Source organism: Heterocephalus glaber, unplaced genomic scaffold (genome assembly GCF_053883595.1).
Source record: "Heterocephalus glaber isolate CG9 unplaced genomic scaffold, H.glaber_assembly_v1.0 deba00001479, whole genome shotgun sequence".
Lineage (NCBI taxonomy): Eukaryota > Metazoa > Chordata > Mammalia > Rodentia > Bathyergidae > Heterocephalus > Heterocephalus glaber.
The window spans coordinates 20,566,899-20,585,733 of NW_028258316.1; the positions used below are offsets into that span (position 1 = coordinate 20,566,899).

General features: G+C 55.3%; 2 protein-coding genes across 5 annotated transcripts in view; one reads left to right on the forward strand and one right to left on the reverse strand.

The window, feature by feature from the left end:
* Window positions 1-14,343, forward strand: part of Akna (AT-hook transcription factor) — a 40,696-nt gene extending 26,353 nt beyond the window's left edge. For 2 of the 4 annotated variants that reach the window (XM_021262182.2, XM_087183310.1), the window contains exons 14-22: window positions 72-283; window positions 1,941-2,103; window positions 4,720-4,896; window positions 5,499-5,611; window positions 6,218-6,364; window positions 7,707-7,802; window positions 9,730-9,843; window positions 10,041-10,233; window positions 13,288-14,343. In XM_021262182.2, the coding sequence (XP_021117841.1) occupies window positions 72-283; window positions 1,941-2,103; window positions 4,720-4,896; window positions 5,499-5,611; window positions 6,218-6,364; window positions 7,707-7,802; window positions 9,730-9,843; window positions 10,041-10,233; window positions 13,288-13,519 (1,447 nt within the window). In that variant the 3' untranslated portion in view covers window positions 13,520-14,343. The remainder of the gene's footprint in view (window positions 1-71; window positions 284-1,940; window positions 2,104-4,719; window positions 4,897-5,498; window positions 5,612-6,217; window positions 6,365-7,706; window positions 7,803-9,729; window positions 9,844-10,040; window positions 10,234-13,287) is intronic. The other 2 variants (XR_015439859.1, XM_087183308.1) reach the window with 2 other exon arrangements.
* Window positions 14,344-15,188: 845 nt separating this feature from the next.
* On the reverse strand, window positions 15,189-18,288 carry Orm1 (orosomucoid 1). Its single transcript, XM_013073909.3, has 6 exons — window positions 18,101-18,288; window positions 17,601-17,743; window positions 17,381-17,451; window positions 16,632-16,739; window positions 16,116-16,219; window positions 15,189-15,349 (listed from the first exon to the last, which is right to left on the reverse strand). Exons 1-6 carry the CDS (start codon window positions 18,212-18,214, stop codon window positions 15,296-15,298), a joined length of 594 nt encoding a protein of 197 aa, XP_012929363.1. The 5' UTR covers window positions 18,215-18,288; the 3' UTR covers window positions 15,189-15,295.
* Between the last annotated feature and the right edge of the window lie 547 nt (window positions 18,289-18,835).

Sequence of the window (18,835 nt, forward strand, 5' to 3'; positions counted from 1 at the left end):
GATGGTGTCGGGCCCCAACACCAAGATCCAAGGCCTCTGTGTGTGATCACAACTCTCTCCCTTGTCCCCAGCACTCCAGGAACGTTAGCTCAGCATGTCGCTGCATCTGTGCCCCACAGTGGAGACTCCCACCCCAAGGCCAGGGGTCCCCTGGTCTCCAGGAGAGAGGCTGAGCTCAGCACCCCCAGGCACCGAGCCCCTCGGAACCTCTCCAGCACAAGTGCTGCCCCCCGCCACAGGACACCCGGCTCCCACCTGGAGCGGGCGGTGGCGGTGGCAATGGGTGAGTGGGGGTGCTGGGCTGGCTGGGACCAGGGTCACCCAGGACCTGGCCCAACTGGACTGCAGGGATGGAAGAATCTAGAAATGGGAAACCTGGCATTACTCTTTAGGGTACAAAATACTATATAGGCTGACGCAGGCAAATTTGAAATCACAGATAGGGTGGACCAAAGGTAAGAAAAGAAAAGAAAAAACAACCTGAGAAAAATTTTCCACAACACTAGCAGTGTGTGCTTATTTACATATACATAAAACAGAAATGAATGGCCCGTATTCTGTGTGAATGTTTGGCAGCCTCCTCTTTTCATCACACGTCCTATGAACACGTTCCATCTCCGTAAAATCTATCTGTGGTTTGGTTTTTTACCTTTAGAAAATGTACAGGAACTTTTTCCTGAAATAAAACAAAAATACAGAAGAGCACATAAATCCGTGAATTTTCACAGAGTGAACCCAGGCCAAGAAACCCAGCGAGATAGAACCCCAGAACTCTACATAGCAGAGCCCCTGCTGTTCCTGCTCCCCAAAACAGAGCGCCTCAAGTTAGCTTTGCCTCTTTTTAAGATCCAGCATTTAAAAACGACTTTTAACTGAACTGTTTGAGACAACTGTAGATTTACATACAGCTGTGAAAGGTGACAAATACACGGAGAACCCAAGTGCCTCTCTCATTTCCCCCAGAGATAATATCTTCCAAAACTGTAGGAGAGTGTCAGAGCCAGCTGCTGACATTCAGTTAAAACACAGACACTTCGGAGGGTCCCTCAGCTTTTTCCTGGCCACACCCTACAGCCGCCAGCAATTGCTCATCTCATCTCCATTTCTACTATTTTGTTGTTTTAAGAACCAGCCGGGTGTGGTGGCACAGGCCTATAATCTCAGCACTGGAGAGGCGGAGGCAGGAGGATCGCTGTGAGTTCAAGGCCAGCCTGAACTACATAATGAGACTCTGTCTCAAAAAACAAACAAACAAAAAATGCCAGGAATGGTGGCGAATGCCTGTAATCCCAGCACTCAGAAGGCTGAGGCAAAGAAGTTCACTATGAGTTTGAGGCCAGCCTGGGCTTTGTCTCAAAAAAAAGAAATATATTAACGGAATCACAGAGTGCGTATCTTTTTGGGATCAGCTTTGTAGTCTGTGTAATTTCTAGAGGTTCACCCTGATCCTGCTGTGTATCAGGAGTTTGTCCCTCACAGCCCATTGTTGCTGTGCCGGGCCCAGGGTGGTGGCTGGGCCTCTGGCCCATCCCTCTGGGAGGTCAGTGAGTGTCTCTCACTGTCCTGGGAACCACACACCTAAAGGTGTGGTGGATTTCTGAAGCCAGCCCCAGGATGACACTTTGAGATGGAACCAAGTCTGGGTGCCAGGTGAAGGAGCAAGGAACTCTTTGTGACAGGAATGGGAGGAATGGGGTCCTGAAGACTTGGATCTGTGGTGTAACAGGGATGGGGGTGTCCGAGAAGCAGCTCGGCGCCCCACACTCCTGCACAAAGAACTTCTGGTTTTGAGATCAGCAGGTCATTGGCCTGGTCAGGACCTGCCCTCGGGACCGCACCTGAGCACCATCCTCTCAGCCCACCATCACCCTGCCCCATGGGTCGAAGCCTTGAGGGTCCTTTCCGCTTCAGCTCATATTGGCCTCTCTCTGCCTCACTAGGGGTCCCTGGCTCGGAGTTCAAGGGCCGAAAGCGGATTCCTGAACAGGTCCTCCCCAGCAGGACAATCAACCCCGAGCCCACTCCGGCCCCTGAAGCTGCCCCACCACCCCCTGGACCAGCAGAAACCACCCCCAACATCCTCCTCACCAGAACAGAGCGAGAGTAAGTTGGAGAGTTCAAACCAGCAGGACAGGGGAGGAGGCTGGGCTGGGAGGAGGCCCCGCCCAGCTCACTCATTGGGAGACCCAGGTGTCCCGCCTCCTGCACTGGACACTTCTCCAGCCAATAGGAAATGGCCTAGAGGTGCTGAGACCTCCCCCACCTGCAACATTTCCCTTTGAAAGAGATACGCACTGCCAGGATCTGTTTTCTACAGTTGGTTCTTTCACTGTATTTGTAACTAAGAACGTGTCTCTCTGTGTGTTCGTGTGTGTGTGCATGTGCATGTGCATGTGTGTGTTTCTTACCTCAAGCTTCCTTCTCTCCTCTTTCTTCTCCTTTTTCCCCTCTCCTGCTCTCTTCTCCAGTTCCACGGGAATGGGGCTACAGATGGGTCAGCTCCGTGCCTTCTCAGCATGGCCTATCAGCTCCCTGGGGAAGCTATTTGTGGGACCATATTTGAGGCCACCTTACCCTGTGTGGTCACATTGCCATGTGAAGTTGTGGCCAGCAGTAGGTATTTGGTGGACTGGTCCGAGCAGCCTCCTCAGCATCAGTGAGGGCATATTCACCTATGTATGTCAGGCCTTGGGAGCAAGACGGGACAAGACACTGTCCTGGGCCTTGGGAGCCTCACCATCTTGTAGGATGGATGAAGCAGCAGCCAGTGCACCCCGGCATGATAAGCAGAGCTCTGGCAGAGGCCTCAGGGCTGTGGGAACACAGGGATGGAGGCTTCAGGGAGAAGGAAGTGGTATCTCAGCAGAGACCAAAGGAGGAGAGCTAAGAGAGTGCCTGGCAGTGGCAACAGCATGTGCAAAGCCCTGGGAGTGAGAGAGTGCCTGTCACCACCAAAGAGCCAGATGTTCATGACAGCTGGATCTTTGAGTATGAGGTGGGGGTGCTGAGCAGTAATGCAGGGAATCAGCCAGGGGAGACTTATAGGACCTTGAATGCTACAGTGTGCAGCTTAGAACAGCAGCTTGATACAGAGAAGCATTTATTGAATGTCCTATGAGTGTGGGTCTCCTCCCAAGCATGGTACAGGGTTTTAGAGGGTTGAGTGTGTTTTAGAAAGAACTTCCTTGCTGCTTCAGCAGGAGCACAAAGCTGAGGAAGTGCCAAGAGAGGCCAAGGAACAGTGGGAGGAGTGGTGCCCCCCCCAAGAAGCTAGTTTGCCCCAGAAGTGTCCAGGGAGCAGAAGGACCTAGAAGGACTGCAACTCCCAGCCAGGCAGCCAGCTGGGTGTTCATGGCTTGGGCAGAGTGGAGGAGCGAGTTTGAGGGGAAAGATGAATGTCAGTGTGAGCTGGAGCTCAGGGACCAAACAGTTGAAGTCAGGAAGACTGGGAAACAGCTCAGAGAGGGGCAGTGATGCCTGCTTGCCAGGCCGAGTGGGTATCCCAAGTCCCAGGCTGGCAGCCAGGGCTCTGGCTCTCAGGGGTTAACGAGTGCCTGGAGCACCCACTGTCCTGCAGCCACCGCCCGCACCGCCCATGTGCCCTGGAAGCCCCAACAAGCGTCACCCTGGGGATTGCCAGGGAAACCAACTCCTACTGCACACATGCCCTGCGACAGTGCCAGAGCCAGGTCTCCGTGCCTTCTGTATACTCATCGGACAGCCCATGTATGCTGGAGGTGGCACCAGGCAAGAACTAACCCTGAGGGGAGCCCCGGAAGGAAGCCACTGTGGAGGGGATTCAGAGCCCACTGTGTCCCAAAGTATGGCCGCGCCATGGGAGGCCATCTTCCCACCCATGGTCTGGGTGGGATTGTCCTCCACAGTGCCAACAGGGCCCACAGGGTGACCCCAGCAATGCAGGGACTGAGCAGAGAGAAACACGATCAGCACTGCTCCCCAGGTCTAGCAGCTTCATGCTAGAGGTTGGGCTAAGTTTGGGGGTCTCCCAGGGTCACAGCAGCACCCTGCATGCCCCTGCCTGCTCAGGCCCATCCTGCTGGAAGCATCTGTGCTCCATGCACACCCTTTACCTGTCTGCTCCCTCTGAGAGCCTGGGGCCAGTTCGGTAATGCTTCTAGGACCTGTGAGGTATAAGGGTCTCGCAACAGGAGATGGGGAAGCCTGGTCCTGCCTGCCAGTGGCTCAGGGCTGGGGAGATGGATAGATGAGTGTCTTCTCCCAGGAGCGGAGAGCTGACCAACAGGAAGGGCTTTGGGGGAGGCCAGGAAGGAGTAGCTAAGCAAAGGAGAGAGGAGCCAGGCCCAGCCACATCATTAGGGTTTCCTGGGAGAGCAGCAGAGAGGGAAGGTAGCCCAAAGCTGGGGCAGTCAGGATGGAGGGTTTCAAGGGGACCATCAGCCAGGGCACCCTCGTCTGCCTCTTGGGAATTTGCCATGGTGTTTCCTGGGTGTTGGGAAGGCGAACTTCAAAGGAAGGTTCTGAAGCTTTCAGGGAATGCACACACACTGAACTCAGGTGTCAAGACGCGTAGCAAGAAGCGTGGATGAACAGCAGAGTTCTAGAATCCTTGCACGGCAGAGGTACAGCCTGAGCCTGCTGCAAAGTGGCAAAGGCCTCTGCGCCTGGGAAGCACTCGGGACTCTGCAGCTCTTTTCCTTACGTATCTGCTCTGTGCTTCCATCCCACCCCCCACCCCAGCCAGGCCATCCGCGAGCTGCAAGCAGAGGTGTCCCGGCTCCATCTGCGGCTAGAGGACAGCCTGCAACAGCCTCCCCAGGGCAGCCCAATGCGCCCAGCATCTGCCTTTGACCGCCCTGCCAGGACCCGGGACCGACCCATCAATTCTTCAGCCACCCAGGGCTCCCACAGTAGCAGGTGGGTAACCTATGTGTCCTGGGGGCAGCTGTAGAAAAATAGACTGTCCAGCCCCTGGCTCCCTGGGACCCCCAGGGCTCAACCATTGCCACTGCACTCTGTCACAAATTCACTCAATCATCTATTCACTCTGTCTTTTTTTTACTGTGTAGTATTTGATGCATACCAGAACATCTAAAGTCACACGGTAGTAATAAAGCGTTAGACAAAGAATATTCCCAAATCCCTCTCCTAACTGAAGCGCGAGACCTTCAGGTTGCTCACACACTTGGTCAGCAGCCATTGATTTGTGAGGATGACTTGTAAAGTCAGCTCACTTCTGAGTGTTTCCACAGAGGGCCCTAGGTTAAGACTTTTCTGGATATTATCCCGTAGTCCTCTGAAGTCCTTGCTTTTATCACCCCCATTTGCCCGATGAGGAAACTGAAGATCAGAGAGGCCCAGAGCCATTACCCATGAGACTGACTTGAGTCTGCTTTGACCTCTACATGCCCTTCCTCCTGTTTTGCCACAAGCATTTCTCCAGGTTGGTCTTTTCGTGGCTCATCTGGAGGCTGCACAGACCCTCATCCAGTGACACTATCTCTCTTCCCTATTGTTAGTAAATCCACAGAGAGGTTGTCTGGGGAGCCTGAAGGTACAGAGCGAGCTTGGGCTGCAGGAAGACGCACCCGGTCCTTCTCCATGCCTCAGGGGGTCCCCCGACTGTCCTTGAGTAAGTGACTGCCAGCCGGGACTGATTCCAGGTTGAAAGGGCATGCTAGCTCTGAGGGGTCAGGGATCCCAGAGCAGCACTGCAGGAGATTGGAGGGTGTTGGTGGTATGTTGGGAGCCACTGGAGTACAGACAGGACGCACTTGTAGTAGTAGCCACCATGTGTCTCACACCTGCTGTCTGCAGGCTTTGTGCATGTGCCTCTCTGGCCCCCTACTACACGGTGGGCTGTGCTGTCCACCACCTGAAGATGAGGACACTGAGCCCACAGAGCACTTGCCTGACAGGCTGTGGCACTTGAGTCCTGCAGGTTGACTCCAGCTCTGCTCACTGTCCTGGGTTGGGCTGTCCCCGCACTGAGAAGTTAGGTTGCTAATCACATAGTAGTAGTGGGGTCCGCCTCCTAGATTATGAGAAGAAGGTGCATGATGCGTCCATGCTAGCCTGGCTGAGTCAGGATTCCGGAGGTATGGGCTGTATTCCCAGGAGGCAAATCTACAATAAGAACCCAGATTTCGTCCTAGAGCCCAAACTTGCTACAGGCTCATGCCCCGAGCTGTGTGACCTGCACTCCACCCACTCGAAAGTCCTTCTCTTTCCACCCCAGGTTCAGAATCTGAGCCACCCTCCCTACAGCTGCCCTCTGGGAAGGTCAGGAGCACTGAGGATGGTGCCCAGGCAGCTCACAACAGCACAAGAGGAACAAGTGGTACCAGACAGCCGGACAGGGTCTCCTTCCAGGGCCAGTACACAGGTGGGCCAGGAGGGGGCTGGCATGGGTGCAGCCCCCAGGGGTCTCCTCTGCCATGACTCACCTCTCCCATGTGCCCAGTGGGCCGTTCAGACCTGGTGTTCCATGACAGGAGGACTGTCAGGGCAGGGCTCCATGTATCTGGGCACCTGCAGTCTTCATTCATTGATAGGCAAATAAATACTCTCCCCTCTGCCAAACATGGCTCTGGGAAAACCTAACCCATTTGCTCAGCCAATCAGTCACATGAACTCACTCTGCCACACCTCGGTGAATACTTAATGTTGCACCCTTTGCACCTGCCTGAGCCTCAGGTTCCAGTTCCCAGTAGCTAACATTTTTATGACCTGCCACCTCGCCTTACCTGAGTATGGCCTGCAGTGACACGTAGTGGCACTTTGAAGTGCTTAACATTTAAAAAGAGTATGTACTTGGTGAACCTGACAGCCTGGCAGAGGCAATAACAATAAGTAATGACAGTAAGTGCAGTGTGGCTGTCACTAGTGCCCCACTGAGCAAAGAGGGCCATTGTCCACACAGCTCCACATCCCTGCATGCTAAGAATGAGACATGCTGGGAATGAGGCACACTGGGAATGAGGCTTGTCTGGAATGTGTCATGAGGGAGATGACAGAGACCAAGTAGTCACAATGAGGGCAGCCAGCATCCCAGGGCTCCAGAGCCACATACAGCACAAAGTATGACCACCCAGCACAGGACCAGTACGGGAGGGAGAAAGGTCAGGAATCTTCTTGTAGTGGCTCCAGGTAACCTTTAGGTCTTTGAGACTTGAGGGTGGGGGAAGCAAGAGGTGGTAAGGGTCCAAGAGGCTGCCCAGCTTTCTGGTGGCATCAAGAGTTTTCCATCTGCCAGGCCCAGGATGGTGACCTCACAGATATGGCCCCATTCGGTCCTTCCTGCTAGCCTGGGAGTCCAGTGCCATGATGTCCCCACTTTCACAGCCACCCAGGGAGTAAACAAACCCATGGACCCCTGGCCTGAGTCACTCAGATCCACATCAGTGCATCAGGGTCTGGAAGAGTGTCCCTCTTTGTCATGGCTTCTGTTTTGAATCCTGGCTGGGCTGGTTGTGTTGATTGCTACTGTACTGGCAAAAACTCAGCAGCTGCTTCTAGGAGCAGAGTCTGGAGAAGGCTCGAAATAAACAATCCATGTGTTTTATATATGTGTGTGTGTACACACTCACACATATGTGGGTACAGGCACAGTGTATGTGTGCACATGAGAGACAGACAGGGAGTAGCTGTTAAGGGAGGAAGAGGGATGTGACTGGTTCTGTGTCTGCTCAGGGGGCTAATGCTGATGGCTCTTGTTTCTCCCCCAGGCCAGGAGTACCACGTGCTGCCCCCCAAGGCCATCCTGAGAGGCAGTGGCTCAGCCTCCTGTGCCCACTGCCAGCCTGTTAGGACCCAGGACACAGGTAAGGGATGGAGCATAGGACGACTGAGCTATGGCCACTGTGTCGGGGGTGTACAGCGGGGCAGCATGGGCCTGCCCTGCCCAGGGGGTGGGAGGCACAGACAAAGGGAATGAGCTTTAGTGAGCTCAGCTGGCCCAGTCCGGCACCATCTGGAGCTGCTCTCTATCATTTAAGGACTTCCTGTGTTCCTGGCAGGTAGGTGGGTGGGCAGCTGGGCAGCTGGCAATGGTGACAGTGTCTCATCTTCCTTCCATCCTCCTCCACGCCTTGTCCTTCCCCCAGAACCCAACAGTGACAAGTGGTGGGAGAGCAGTGGCCTAAGAATCCAGGCCCTGTGTTCTGGTCTCACTTCTGCCACTGACTTGCTGGGTGATCTTGGGCCAGTTCTTGACTTCTCTGAGCCTCGGGTTCTACATCCAAATTGGTAAGGTTGGAGATGGTCTCTGAGGCTTTTTTCAAGCAACAATGATGATAATAATGGAGCTGCAATTTATTAAGCTCTTACTGTATATAGGAAATCATGTTAAGCATTTTATCTACATTAATCCTCACATTTTTATGAAGTGTTACTATTATGTCCATTTTATAACTGAGGCTTGGAGAGATTAAATACAAGTGGGAGAGGCAAGATCTGAATCCAGATCTTTATACTTCAGAGCCCTGATGCTTCACCACCATGTCACTGTACATTCATTCATCTTTACACATGATTCCTTTTGGGCCAAAATTTAACTTTTTAACATTTTTATATTCTGCCTTTGCTCTGGTTCTTACTATAAATCTGGCTAAAAGAAGCCAACAGTACCCATGCCACAGGCTAAATGTTGAGCTGTCATGACATTTCCTCCACCAGATTAATTAGTCTACTACCCTTAATCATAGTCTCCTGCAAATTCTCAGAACATGAACAAAATGTGGACAACTCTTCTGCCAGAGCATAACACACATGGCCAGTAGTCCAACTGCCAATGGAGTCCTGAAACCTCATGAGTCTGGCCTTTACTGTCCTCATTCCTATCAGCATTCTGTTCTGAGCTCTAACCAAAATCTCTAATCAAGTTATGTAGCTCTGGCCAGAATCTCTTATCAAGTTATGTTTAAAGCATTCTAGGGTTTTTCTAACCTCCATCTCCAAATCTTTTCAAATTCTCCCCACAAACCAGTTCCAAAGGCTTCTGAACTACATAGTCAGGTATAGTCATAGCAATGACCCCACTTCTCTGGTACTTATTTTCTGTATTAGTCACCTTTCCCATTGCTGAGACACAATTCCCATTACTCACAACTTAAAGGAGGAAAGATTTAATTTGGCTCGAAGTTTTTGGAGATTCCATCCATGGGCAGCTGGCTCCAAGGCAGAAACATCATGGTGAAGTGCTCAGTGGATGAAAGCTGCTCACCTCATGGCAGCCAAGAAGCAGAAAGAGAAGGGAGGAGCCAGGGAGGGAGACACACCCTCCAAAAGCACAGCCCCAGGAATACTCCTCTTCCAACCAGGCCCCACCTGCTAACAGCACATTTAACTATAAACTGAACAATGAGTCAGCTCACCAGTGAGTATAGCAACCCCATGATTCAATCACCTTCCAGAAGCCCCACCTCTGAGAACATGAGACTCTCAGGGGACATTCTAGATCTAAACCATAACACTCTGGAACCTTAGTTTCTCCACCTTAGAATAGGGAGTGAGCATAGCAGCCAGCCTAGTGGCCAGTGGGATTTGATAAAATAATGCACAAAGGCCCTCAGTAGAGGGCCAGCTCATGCCATCTTTCACCATCATAGCTGCCATCAATATTGTCCCCTGACTGGAAGGAGACAGCAATGCCCTTTGCCATAGCTCCCAAGGAAATCTCAGTGCTGAGAGGGTCTCCAGAGTGCTCAGGTCTGACACTGCAGATGGAATCCTCTTTCACCTCTCTTCCAGGAGCTGCTGCCAGTGACCCACTTCGACGGCTGGCCACTGATACCCTCCCATGTCCCCTGTGTGGCCAAGCAGGAGCCTCTCCAGAGGAGGATGGCCCAAGCTCAGCCACCTCTGGTAGGCACAAGTGTGTGTGGGGGTCTGCTTTCAGCTAAACCCCAGGTTGGCTTGGGAGCCTGGTGAGTCCAGCTGGGGTGTGGCAGATGGGCAGAGGGGTTACCACCCCAGAGAGTGGGTGCTGGGGGACCCACCATTCTCTGCTGCACCTCCCCACATGGTCAGACCATGTCTCTGTGCTGTCCTCCTCCTGGCAGGGGCAGACAAGGCAGCCACACGGAGAGATGCACCTCTGGCCTCCAGCCCCAGGCAAAGGAGCAAGCGGGCAGGCTCCCTGGCACGGCCACCCCCCGGACTGTGGTACCTGGCAGCTGCACCCCCAACACCAGCTCCTCCGGCCTTTGCCTATGTCTCCTCAGTGCCCATCACGCCTTATCCTGTGGCCTCCGTGTAAGTCTTCCCTTCCACCTACTCTGCCTCTGTGTCTGACTCCTAGAAACACTAGCTTTCTGTGCTCTGTGATTTAGCCTGCGTGGGAAATGTGCAGCCCAAGCCTGACACTCTTACAGTCACTCAGCAAACCCCGAGTGCTCTCTGTAGCAGGGAGAGTGCTCCACCCTGAGGAACCCACAGTGAAGGAGAATGGCAAGAGGGCCCGCCCCCTGGGAGCTTATATCTTCCCGGGGTGGGGGCGACCTAGAACCCTAACCTCCTCCATTTCCTCATGGCAAGCCTGTAATCTGAACCCCCTTCTTTTATAATAGACTTTCTTTTTTGGAGCAGTTTGGATTTAGGGAACTTGAGTAGAATACGGAGAGCTCCCATAAGCAACACCTTCCCCAACAGTCACCCCTGTTACTAACGTCTTGCATCCGCATGGTACATGTGCCACCGTTATCAAACCAACATCAATACATTATTGGGTTTGTCGAGTGACTGCAAGAATGTCAGGCTTATGCTGCCCATTACCCACGAAGTCCATAGTTATTCCAGGGTCCTCAGTTTGTATCTGAAGTCCTTTCTATTCCAAGTCCCTTCCTGGGTCCCCCTACATTTCGTCACCCCCCATAGGCTCCTTCCAGCTGTGGCAGTGGCTCAGACTGGCCTCATCTCCCATGAACCTGACAGGTTGTTGTCACACTGGCCAGGTGTGCCGCGGTACGAGCACCCACTGAAGCAGAGCTGAGAGCATCAAGGGAGAACGGTGCAGGCTTAGAGTCAGAGGGCTGCTCTGGGGTCCTATCTGCCCTTCCTTGGCCTCTCACAAAGATGGCTAGAAACCATAGTACCTCTAATGCGGCTAGAATCTGGACTACCGGTGCACCCAGCTTCCTGCCCAGGTCAGCAGTCGGAGCATGCTCAGTGGTCTGGCCCGCGTGTGGTTTAGAACGCTCACTGGCCTGTGCTGCCACCTGCAGGCCAGCCATTGTATGGCCCCGCAGCAGAGTCTGTGTAGCCCAAAGGGATTTTTTTTTTTTTTTGAACCTTCAGCCCTAGGGGGAATTTAGGGGCTGTTCAGGCCAAGCTGGTCAGAAAAAAAAGAAGCCAGTTCTTTCAGCCTAGAGCTGTTCATCAGCATGGGCTGCTTACTAATCAGTGTTTGTTCCAGATGGTGGGAGTCCGGTCTGGGTGTGAATCCACTGCTGCCCCTCTCAGCTGTGACCCAGTTACAGAGCACTTACCATGGTCTGTCAGCACAGGGCTTCTCATCTGAATTTGCCCATTCACTCTATCTGGGAGGGAGCTGAATAGGGAGACTTGAAACGTGCTGTATCTCGTCCAGGGGCCCCTGGCTGGACAAGCACAATAACCAGGATTTGGGGTGGCTTCTAGGGCCTGAGCTGCTCCGGCCAATGCCTCATGCTGTCTGCAGACTCACGCAGCTCCCCCTAGTTTCATGCTCCTCTGTAAAATGAGGTTGTGGTGTCAACTGGCACATAGGCAGCAGCTGGTCTGTGGGTACTGAAGACGGGGAACCCAGGCCAGGTGCTATGTAGCTGTTGGAGGTCAGCCCAAGCCTTTCCCACAGTGGCAGCCATGGACGTCTTTCCAGTAGTGCATGAGGGTTCTGATTGCTGCACATCCTAGCTAGCACTTGCTGCTGTTTTTTTTGTTTCCATCCTGATGCATGTGAAGTGTGTGATGTGATCCCACGTGGCTTTGATGGGTATTTTCCTAATGGCTCATGGTGTAGCCCATCTGTCCATGGGCATGAGGGCCATTTGCCCTTCTTTGGAGAAATGACTGTGGAGGTCCTAGCCCCGGCCCCTTGCACACCATACAGTAAGGCAAGTTAGAAGCGGGCCCTGGGAAAATGGCTGCACCTTGAGACCATAATGGTAAGAGGTAAATGAGACACATGAGCTTAAATGTCCACAGTTTCCCTTATGTGAAAAACCCAAAGTACAAATAAAGAACAAAATAAAACACAGATAATAGAAATAGGTGATATAGATCTTTTGCATATGGGAAGGGGGCCAAATGACAGAGGGAGTGAGGAGAGAGGGAAGGGGAAAAAGATAAAAGAAAAAGAATGAAGATGTATTGTGTGTACTTGTACCAACTCCTCATGGGGAATGTGATCATTGTGTGCAATAAGATATACTAATAAGAAAGAGGGGAGCCAGGGATACAGCTAGAATCAACAGCATGCCAAGGGAGATGCCAAGGACAATTCTGGCAGACTCAAACTCATTCCTGCTTTATTTAGGTCAAATGCATCTGCATTCCCCTCTCTCCCAACGACACACACACACACACACACATACACACACACACACACACACACACACACACACACATACACACACACACACCCCTAATAGAAGCCACAGCCAGTTACCATGAGCCTCAAACTTAGTGGCCCTGACGAATGCAGCAATCACTTTTTGGGGGGATCTGTGCATTATCTTAGGGCTCATCAGCCATTTCCCCCAGCCCTTAAAAATACTACTACTCATCCCAGCAGGACCAGGTCAGGAGGGACTCCCATCACCCACCCCTCTGGATGAGTGGGACCAGCCCTTCTGCTCCAGTATAACCCTAATTGTTCCTATCATATTTCCCAGCACCCCGTGGTTGGCAAATGGGACCTCCATATGTTACCTCTCCACCAAAGCCTACAGCTCTGCTCTCGCCAAATCTGGTTTTAGGATTAGAAGCTCCTAAAGGCAGCAAAAATTAGTGCTTGCTCATTCCATGACAGCTCCAGAGCCGGCACGGAATAGATGCTCAATAAATTGTGGCTAAGGGAACGAGTGGTTTGAACTGCCCATCCCAAACCTATTCCAGGCCAGGCACTCATGTTTGTTCTCTTCTGTCCTCCTCCCAGCACATCCATCTACATATGCTTGTTATTCCCATCGTATAGGGATAGAAACTGAGACCCAGAGGGTAGGGACCAGTAGCCAAGCTGGGACTTAGAAGGGGAGGACTCCAAGCCCAGTGGTTCTCAGCGTTACCCAGGCAGCTCAGGGCTAATGAGCACGCTTGCTTTCCTCCTAGGTACTATGCACCCCCAGCACCTACCTCAGCCCCCCAGGCCTCCTTGCGGCCATCCCGAGGACACCGGCACTCCATCCAGCTGGACCTAGACGACCTGGAAGAGCTGCACCGGGCCCTGAGCCAGGCCGTGCAGGCCGCTGAGAGCGTGTGCTCCACCACCCGGAAGATGCGCCGCTCACTGTCGGCCGACCTGCGCCAGGCCCACAGCGTGCGGGGCTCCTGCCTCTTCTGACTCTTTGGAGGCTCCAGACAGAGGGAGACCAGGACCCTGCAGCTCCATCCTAGGAGGGTCCCCCACCTGCTCAGATTAGTATGCTCCCAATAGAGGGGTGTCAGCCATCACCAAGAGGAGCAACTTCCCGGGGCACCAGGCCGACCCAGAGGTGCTGGGACCAAGGCCACGTCTGTCCACATGGAGCCTCTGGGACTGTCCTCCCCGGCCCCGCCCTTGTGCATTCTCACCAGTACTGAGTATTTTATATACAGATGCACAGAACTTCTGTGCTGGGGAACTGTCCTGTCTTGGCTCTTCCTCAGAAGGCCAGAGAAGACAGGAAAGGCCAGGGGCTCTGGACCAAACCTGTCCCCCTCCTGTGGCCAGCCGCTCTGGGCATACGTCTCTAGGACGGGCCTGGCCAGAGACCTTGCTCCTAGTGACTGGTGGGCAGAGAGGCATTTGGGGACAAGTGGGACCTCTTAGGAGGTGATGCCAAAGGGTGACACCTGCCCAGTCCCACATGGTTGCCTGGGCCTTTCCCGTGGGCCTGCTGGGACAGAGGCCACCCACAGAGGGCCCACGAAGCCGTCCTCCACCATCCCTCTCAGTACCCCACCTCGCAGCCTGGGCTCCCCTCCGGGCCTCAGTGGCACTGGATTGGTGACCAGCTACCTCTCTGGGCCACCAGGCCAGCCACCCCACCCCCACCCCCTAGCAGCGCATACCTCAGCATTCCGGAAATGTGTGTGCATCGCAGATGTTTGTATATGTGAGGCATTGAAAATCTATTTTCGTTACGAGAGCAAAGGAAGAATCATAAAAAACAAAAAGTTCCCAAAGGCGCCTGCATGTGTGTCCTACGTAGTGGACTCGTGGTTTCTGGGTCAGGCTGGTGGGCAGGGAGGGTCTGGGCCCCAGGCAAGCCTTCCCCACTGACCTGCTGCCTGGCCTGCTCTGTTTCCCCAGCTTCGCCCTCTGCTCTGGAAAGGTCAGGGTTAGCCCTTTGTGCTGAGGCCAGAGATGTTAGACACACAGTCCACTCAGGGGCACTGCTTCCCGGAGTGACGAGACTGTGGACCGTGAGCCCCTGCTGGGGAGGAGGCGGCCCCTCCCCGCTGGACTGCAGCTCTGTCTGGACCAAGTGGACCATTCGGGCGTGGCTCCATCCCCCCACCCCTGCCCCAAGCTCCAAACACACTTGCAAGGGAGATGTCAGCTGGTTTCCAGAGCCTGCCTCATCCCAAGTGTCACTGTCTCCTGGCTCTCTTGGGTGGGCACCCTGAGGACACCTCCACAGAGACCCCCTGGGCCAACCGAGTCTTTATCCCCCATCCCATCCCCTACCCCGCCCCTCCCCGGCACAGCAGCAGCCTCTTACAGGATGCCTGGGTGGCCTCCACACGGGCCTTCCTGCCTCCAGCCCGGGCCTCACAACCTGCCTGCCCAAGACAGGGTCCTCCCCACCCCTTCTCCTACTCAGGTTCCCGCCTCAGCTTCCCTAGATATGTCCACTCGGGTGTTCAGCCTGCGGCACATGCGGCGGCTGTCTCCCTGTCCCTTCTAGGTGGCTCAGAGCCACCCAGGGTCCCATCCCCAGCAAGGCTGTTCCTGCCCACGCTGTCCTCCAGCCAGACCCAGTCTGGGCCCCACACAGGAACAAATGAGTGAGTAGCTGGTGACCTGACTGTGTCCAACTGGTCCTTTATTGATGCAGAGACAAAACAGAGGCACAGAGGGTGGGAGGGAGTGAGACAGCCTCGGGTCCCCAAGGTGCTGCCCAGCGCGGTCTTCCTAGGGTTCCTCCTTTCCCTTTGTCTTCTCTTGCTGCTGCAGCGGACACTTGTTCTAAGGGAAGCAGGGAGAGTCAGCAGAATGGGACAGGGTAGGGTCCCAGATCTCCCCTGCTGTTGCCTCTGCTGGATCACTCCAGACCACCCTGAGGCGGCAGGGAACCTGTCCCAGGTCTCCCAGGCGGGCGCTGGGTCTGGGGCAGAAGGCCAGGGCCAGGGCCAGACATATTCCTGAGCCCTTTCCCGGGCCTGGGGACACCAGCTCAGGTGGGGACAGTGGAGATGGTTCACTTTAATAATCAAGACAGCACAGCATGTCCGTCAAAGCAAGGGTCACCGCTCACCAGCTCTGATTTAGCAGATATCATGGCTTTGCATGGACATAGGCTTGGAGAAATTATAAGGAGCCTATTCTACAGGTCACTGTCACGTATAACAAAAGCCGGGATTGAGGTCCTGGACTTGCTGTAGTTTGGGTGACATCGAAAGCCTTGCTACCCATTCCCCAAAGCCCGGGTAGTAAAAATGAGGGGAGTGACCAAAGGCCAGGTCGGTGGCGATCACAAGTGATACTTCGCACGTGAGTCTCCCCAGGTGCTCCGCCTGCCCCAGGGTCCTCCCGGGTTCCGGGGGGGGGGGCTCCCTCTCAGGCGCTCGCCTCCCACCCCATCTCTGTGGCTTTCAGCTGCCCCCGCAGGAGAGCGAGTCCTGGCGGCAAACACCTGCCTCGCGGTGCTGAGCAGCCCGCAGCCCGCCCTCCCTGGGCCTCGGGTTGGCACTGATGGGCCCACTCCCGCGCGGCCTGCGGCCCCCGAGTTTACCTTTTTCCAGTCCACGTACAGGATCTCCGACGTGGGCAGGCCCACGCACTGGATGGCCTTGCGGAACTCCTCCAGCTGCTCGGGGCTGGCCCGCTCCGTGTCAGCTGCGGGGGAGCGGGGAGGGGGTCGGACCGGAGAAGAGGGAGAGGCTGCTGTGGAGGGCGGGGCAGGCGAGGGGGGGGGGCGGGGCGGGCAGGGGCGGGGCGGGGGGGCAGGGGCGGGGCGGGCAGGGCGGGGACAGGGTGGGAGGGTGGGAGGGCGGGGACAGGGTGGGAGGGTGGGAGGGCGGGGACAGGGTGGGAGGGTGGGAGGGCGGGGAGGGTGGAGGGTGGGAGGGTGGGAGGGTGGGAGGGGGGGACAGGGTGGCAGGGCGGGGACAGGGTGGCAGGGTGGGAGGGTGGGAGGGCGGGGACAGGGTGGCAGGGTGGGAGGGTGGGAGGGCGGGGACAGGGTGGCAGGGTGGGAGGGTGGGAGGGCGGGGACAGGGTGGGGCGGGGGCGGAAGGCCAGCACCTACCATAGAAGGACAGTCCCCGCTTGTGCTCGTCCTCCAGGAAGAAGGCCAGCATGAAGCTCCGGGGATCCCGCAGCAGCAGCAGATGGGCGAAGTGCTCCTTGTTCCCCTCTGTGGAAGAAAGGGCCCTGGTGAGACGACGCGAGGGCCCCGCAGCCCCATCCCTCTGGCCGGGCTCACTGGGCTACCAGGCCCCGCACTGAGCATGGAGGGACACCGATGGTGTGCGCCTCGGATGGCCGCTGTCCCCATTTCACGGAGGAGAGCGAGGAGGCCCGCTGAGTGGTGGCTGGGTTGCTGAGTGGTGTCAGTCAGCCCCATCCATGCTTTCGGGTCAGCTGGGGATGAAGTCACCACCTGCCCAATGCATGGGCTTCCCACCCTTAGCTTCCAGAGCATCTTAAAGGGTGGCAGAGAGCACCAGAGCTGGAGCCAGATTTGCTCTGAATTCTGGTTCTAATGACAAGCTGTGTGACCTCAGGAAAACTGCTCAGCATCTGTGCTCCGTTTACTCATCTGATCCTTGTAATGCCTCGTAGAAGTGTTTGCACGTAGGAGGCAGGTTGGTTTGTGGAGAGCGCTTCAAACAGTGCCTGGCACACAGTAAAGGCTGCGACATGTTGCGGGTCATTTGCAGGCCCGGGATCAGGGAATCGGGAGTAGGTCTGCCCATGTTCTCTGTACCCAAAGCCTCCAGCTCCTGGGCCCCAGCCCCTTGCAGACCGTCCCGCCGCCGGAGAGCCGGGCCTCACCCATCCTGGACAAGGTTCCGTTCTCCCTCTGGACACTCAGGATGGTGGAGTTCTGGATGCACCGGTCCCCACTGGAGCCAGTCAGGAGGAGGCGTGAAAACCAGAAAGACAGGGCGTGACAGTCACTCAGCTGGGGCAGGGCAAGGGGGGAGAGATGAGAGCAAGTCCACTGTCCCCTCCCAGGTGGGGCACGCAGACTTCAGGCTCTAGAGGGACTCACATTGTCATGTACTCCCGGACCCATAATTTGTCCTCCTTGGGGTGAGTGTCAAGGTAGAAGAATGCTGTCTGGATCTCTTGAGCCCCCTGTTTGTACTCGGGGTTCCGAAAGGCGGAGGCAACGAAAAACCACCTGCGAGTGAGCTGGGGCGGTGGCACATGTCAGGGCTCAGAGCTGAGAAGCCTCAGGTGATCCCTCCTTCCTTCCCTTGCCTCAGCAAAGAGGGAGACTGAGGCATGAGTCTCACTCCAGGCCGAGCTCACCCCAGGCCCCAATGGCCCCCTGGGGCCCCTTCATGCCCACCACAGAACACCCGTGGAGGGTCTGTGTTGTGGTGCTTCTGAGTTTGAAGGCAGGAGGAGGCCACCAGAGTCCCCTGGCATGGTCAGAAAGTCACCCATCCCCGAAAAGAGAAGGGACAGAGCCAGGAGCAGGGGCTCCGAGCCAGCAGAAGAAAAGCTCAGAGAGGAAGGTGGAGGCCCGCAGCACTCGGCACTCACCCAGTCCAGGGTGGCACTGGTGATGGGCATGGCTGTGACATTGGCACATGCTGGGTTCTGGGGGTTCAGCAGTGGCAGGACGCACAGGGCTTCGAGGGCCCAGTGCAGTGCCATGGCGAGAGCAGGAGGTGCCCAAAGCCAGGGAGAGCAGGTGGCTGCAGGGCGCAGGGAACTTTATAGGGAGCCATGGGTGGGGCAATGGAGCTGGCAAAGGTCTGCTTGGGGCTGTGACACAACCTAGCCAGCACTTGGGAAATCCCTTGCACAAATCCTTCCCCAGAGCCAGCCCCCCTGCCCAGGTCTGACACCATTTCTGACCTGGAGTCCTCTGTTTTGTTTTTTTTTGGTATCAGGGATCAAACTCTGGACCTTGTGCTTGTGAAGCAGCCATGGTGCCACTGAGCTAAATCCCCAATCCCTGGAGAGTCCTCTTATTCAAGGCCCAGGTGGGTGTGGGGCTGGTGTGTTCTTAGTGAACGTGTGGGGGTGCGCAGTTTTCAACAGAAGGGGCCCCTGGCCTGGCTGACTCTCCTCCTATCCCATTTGTGTCCACAGAGCTGCAAGGCTGGAGGGTCACCCAGCCAGAAATTAAACTTGGAAGGCACCTCAGATAGTTCCCAGGCTGGTGTGGGCTGTGTTGTTTTGAGGGAGCAGTTTGGGGTCATGGTGAGCATGAAAGGCAAATGTGAATTGGATTCCAGCTGTGTGTTCTCACAACTGTGATGGGACAAATGT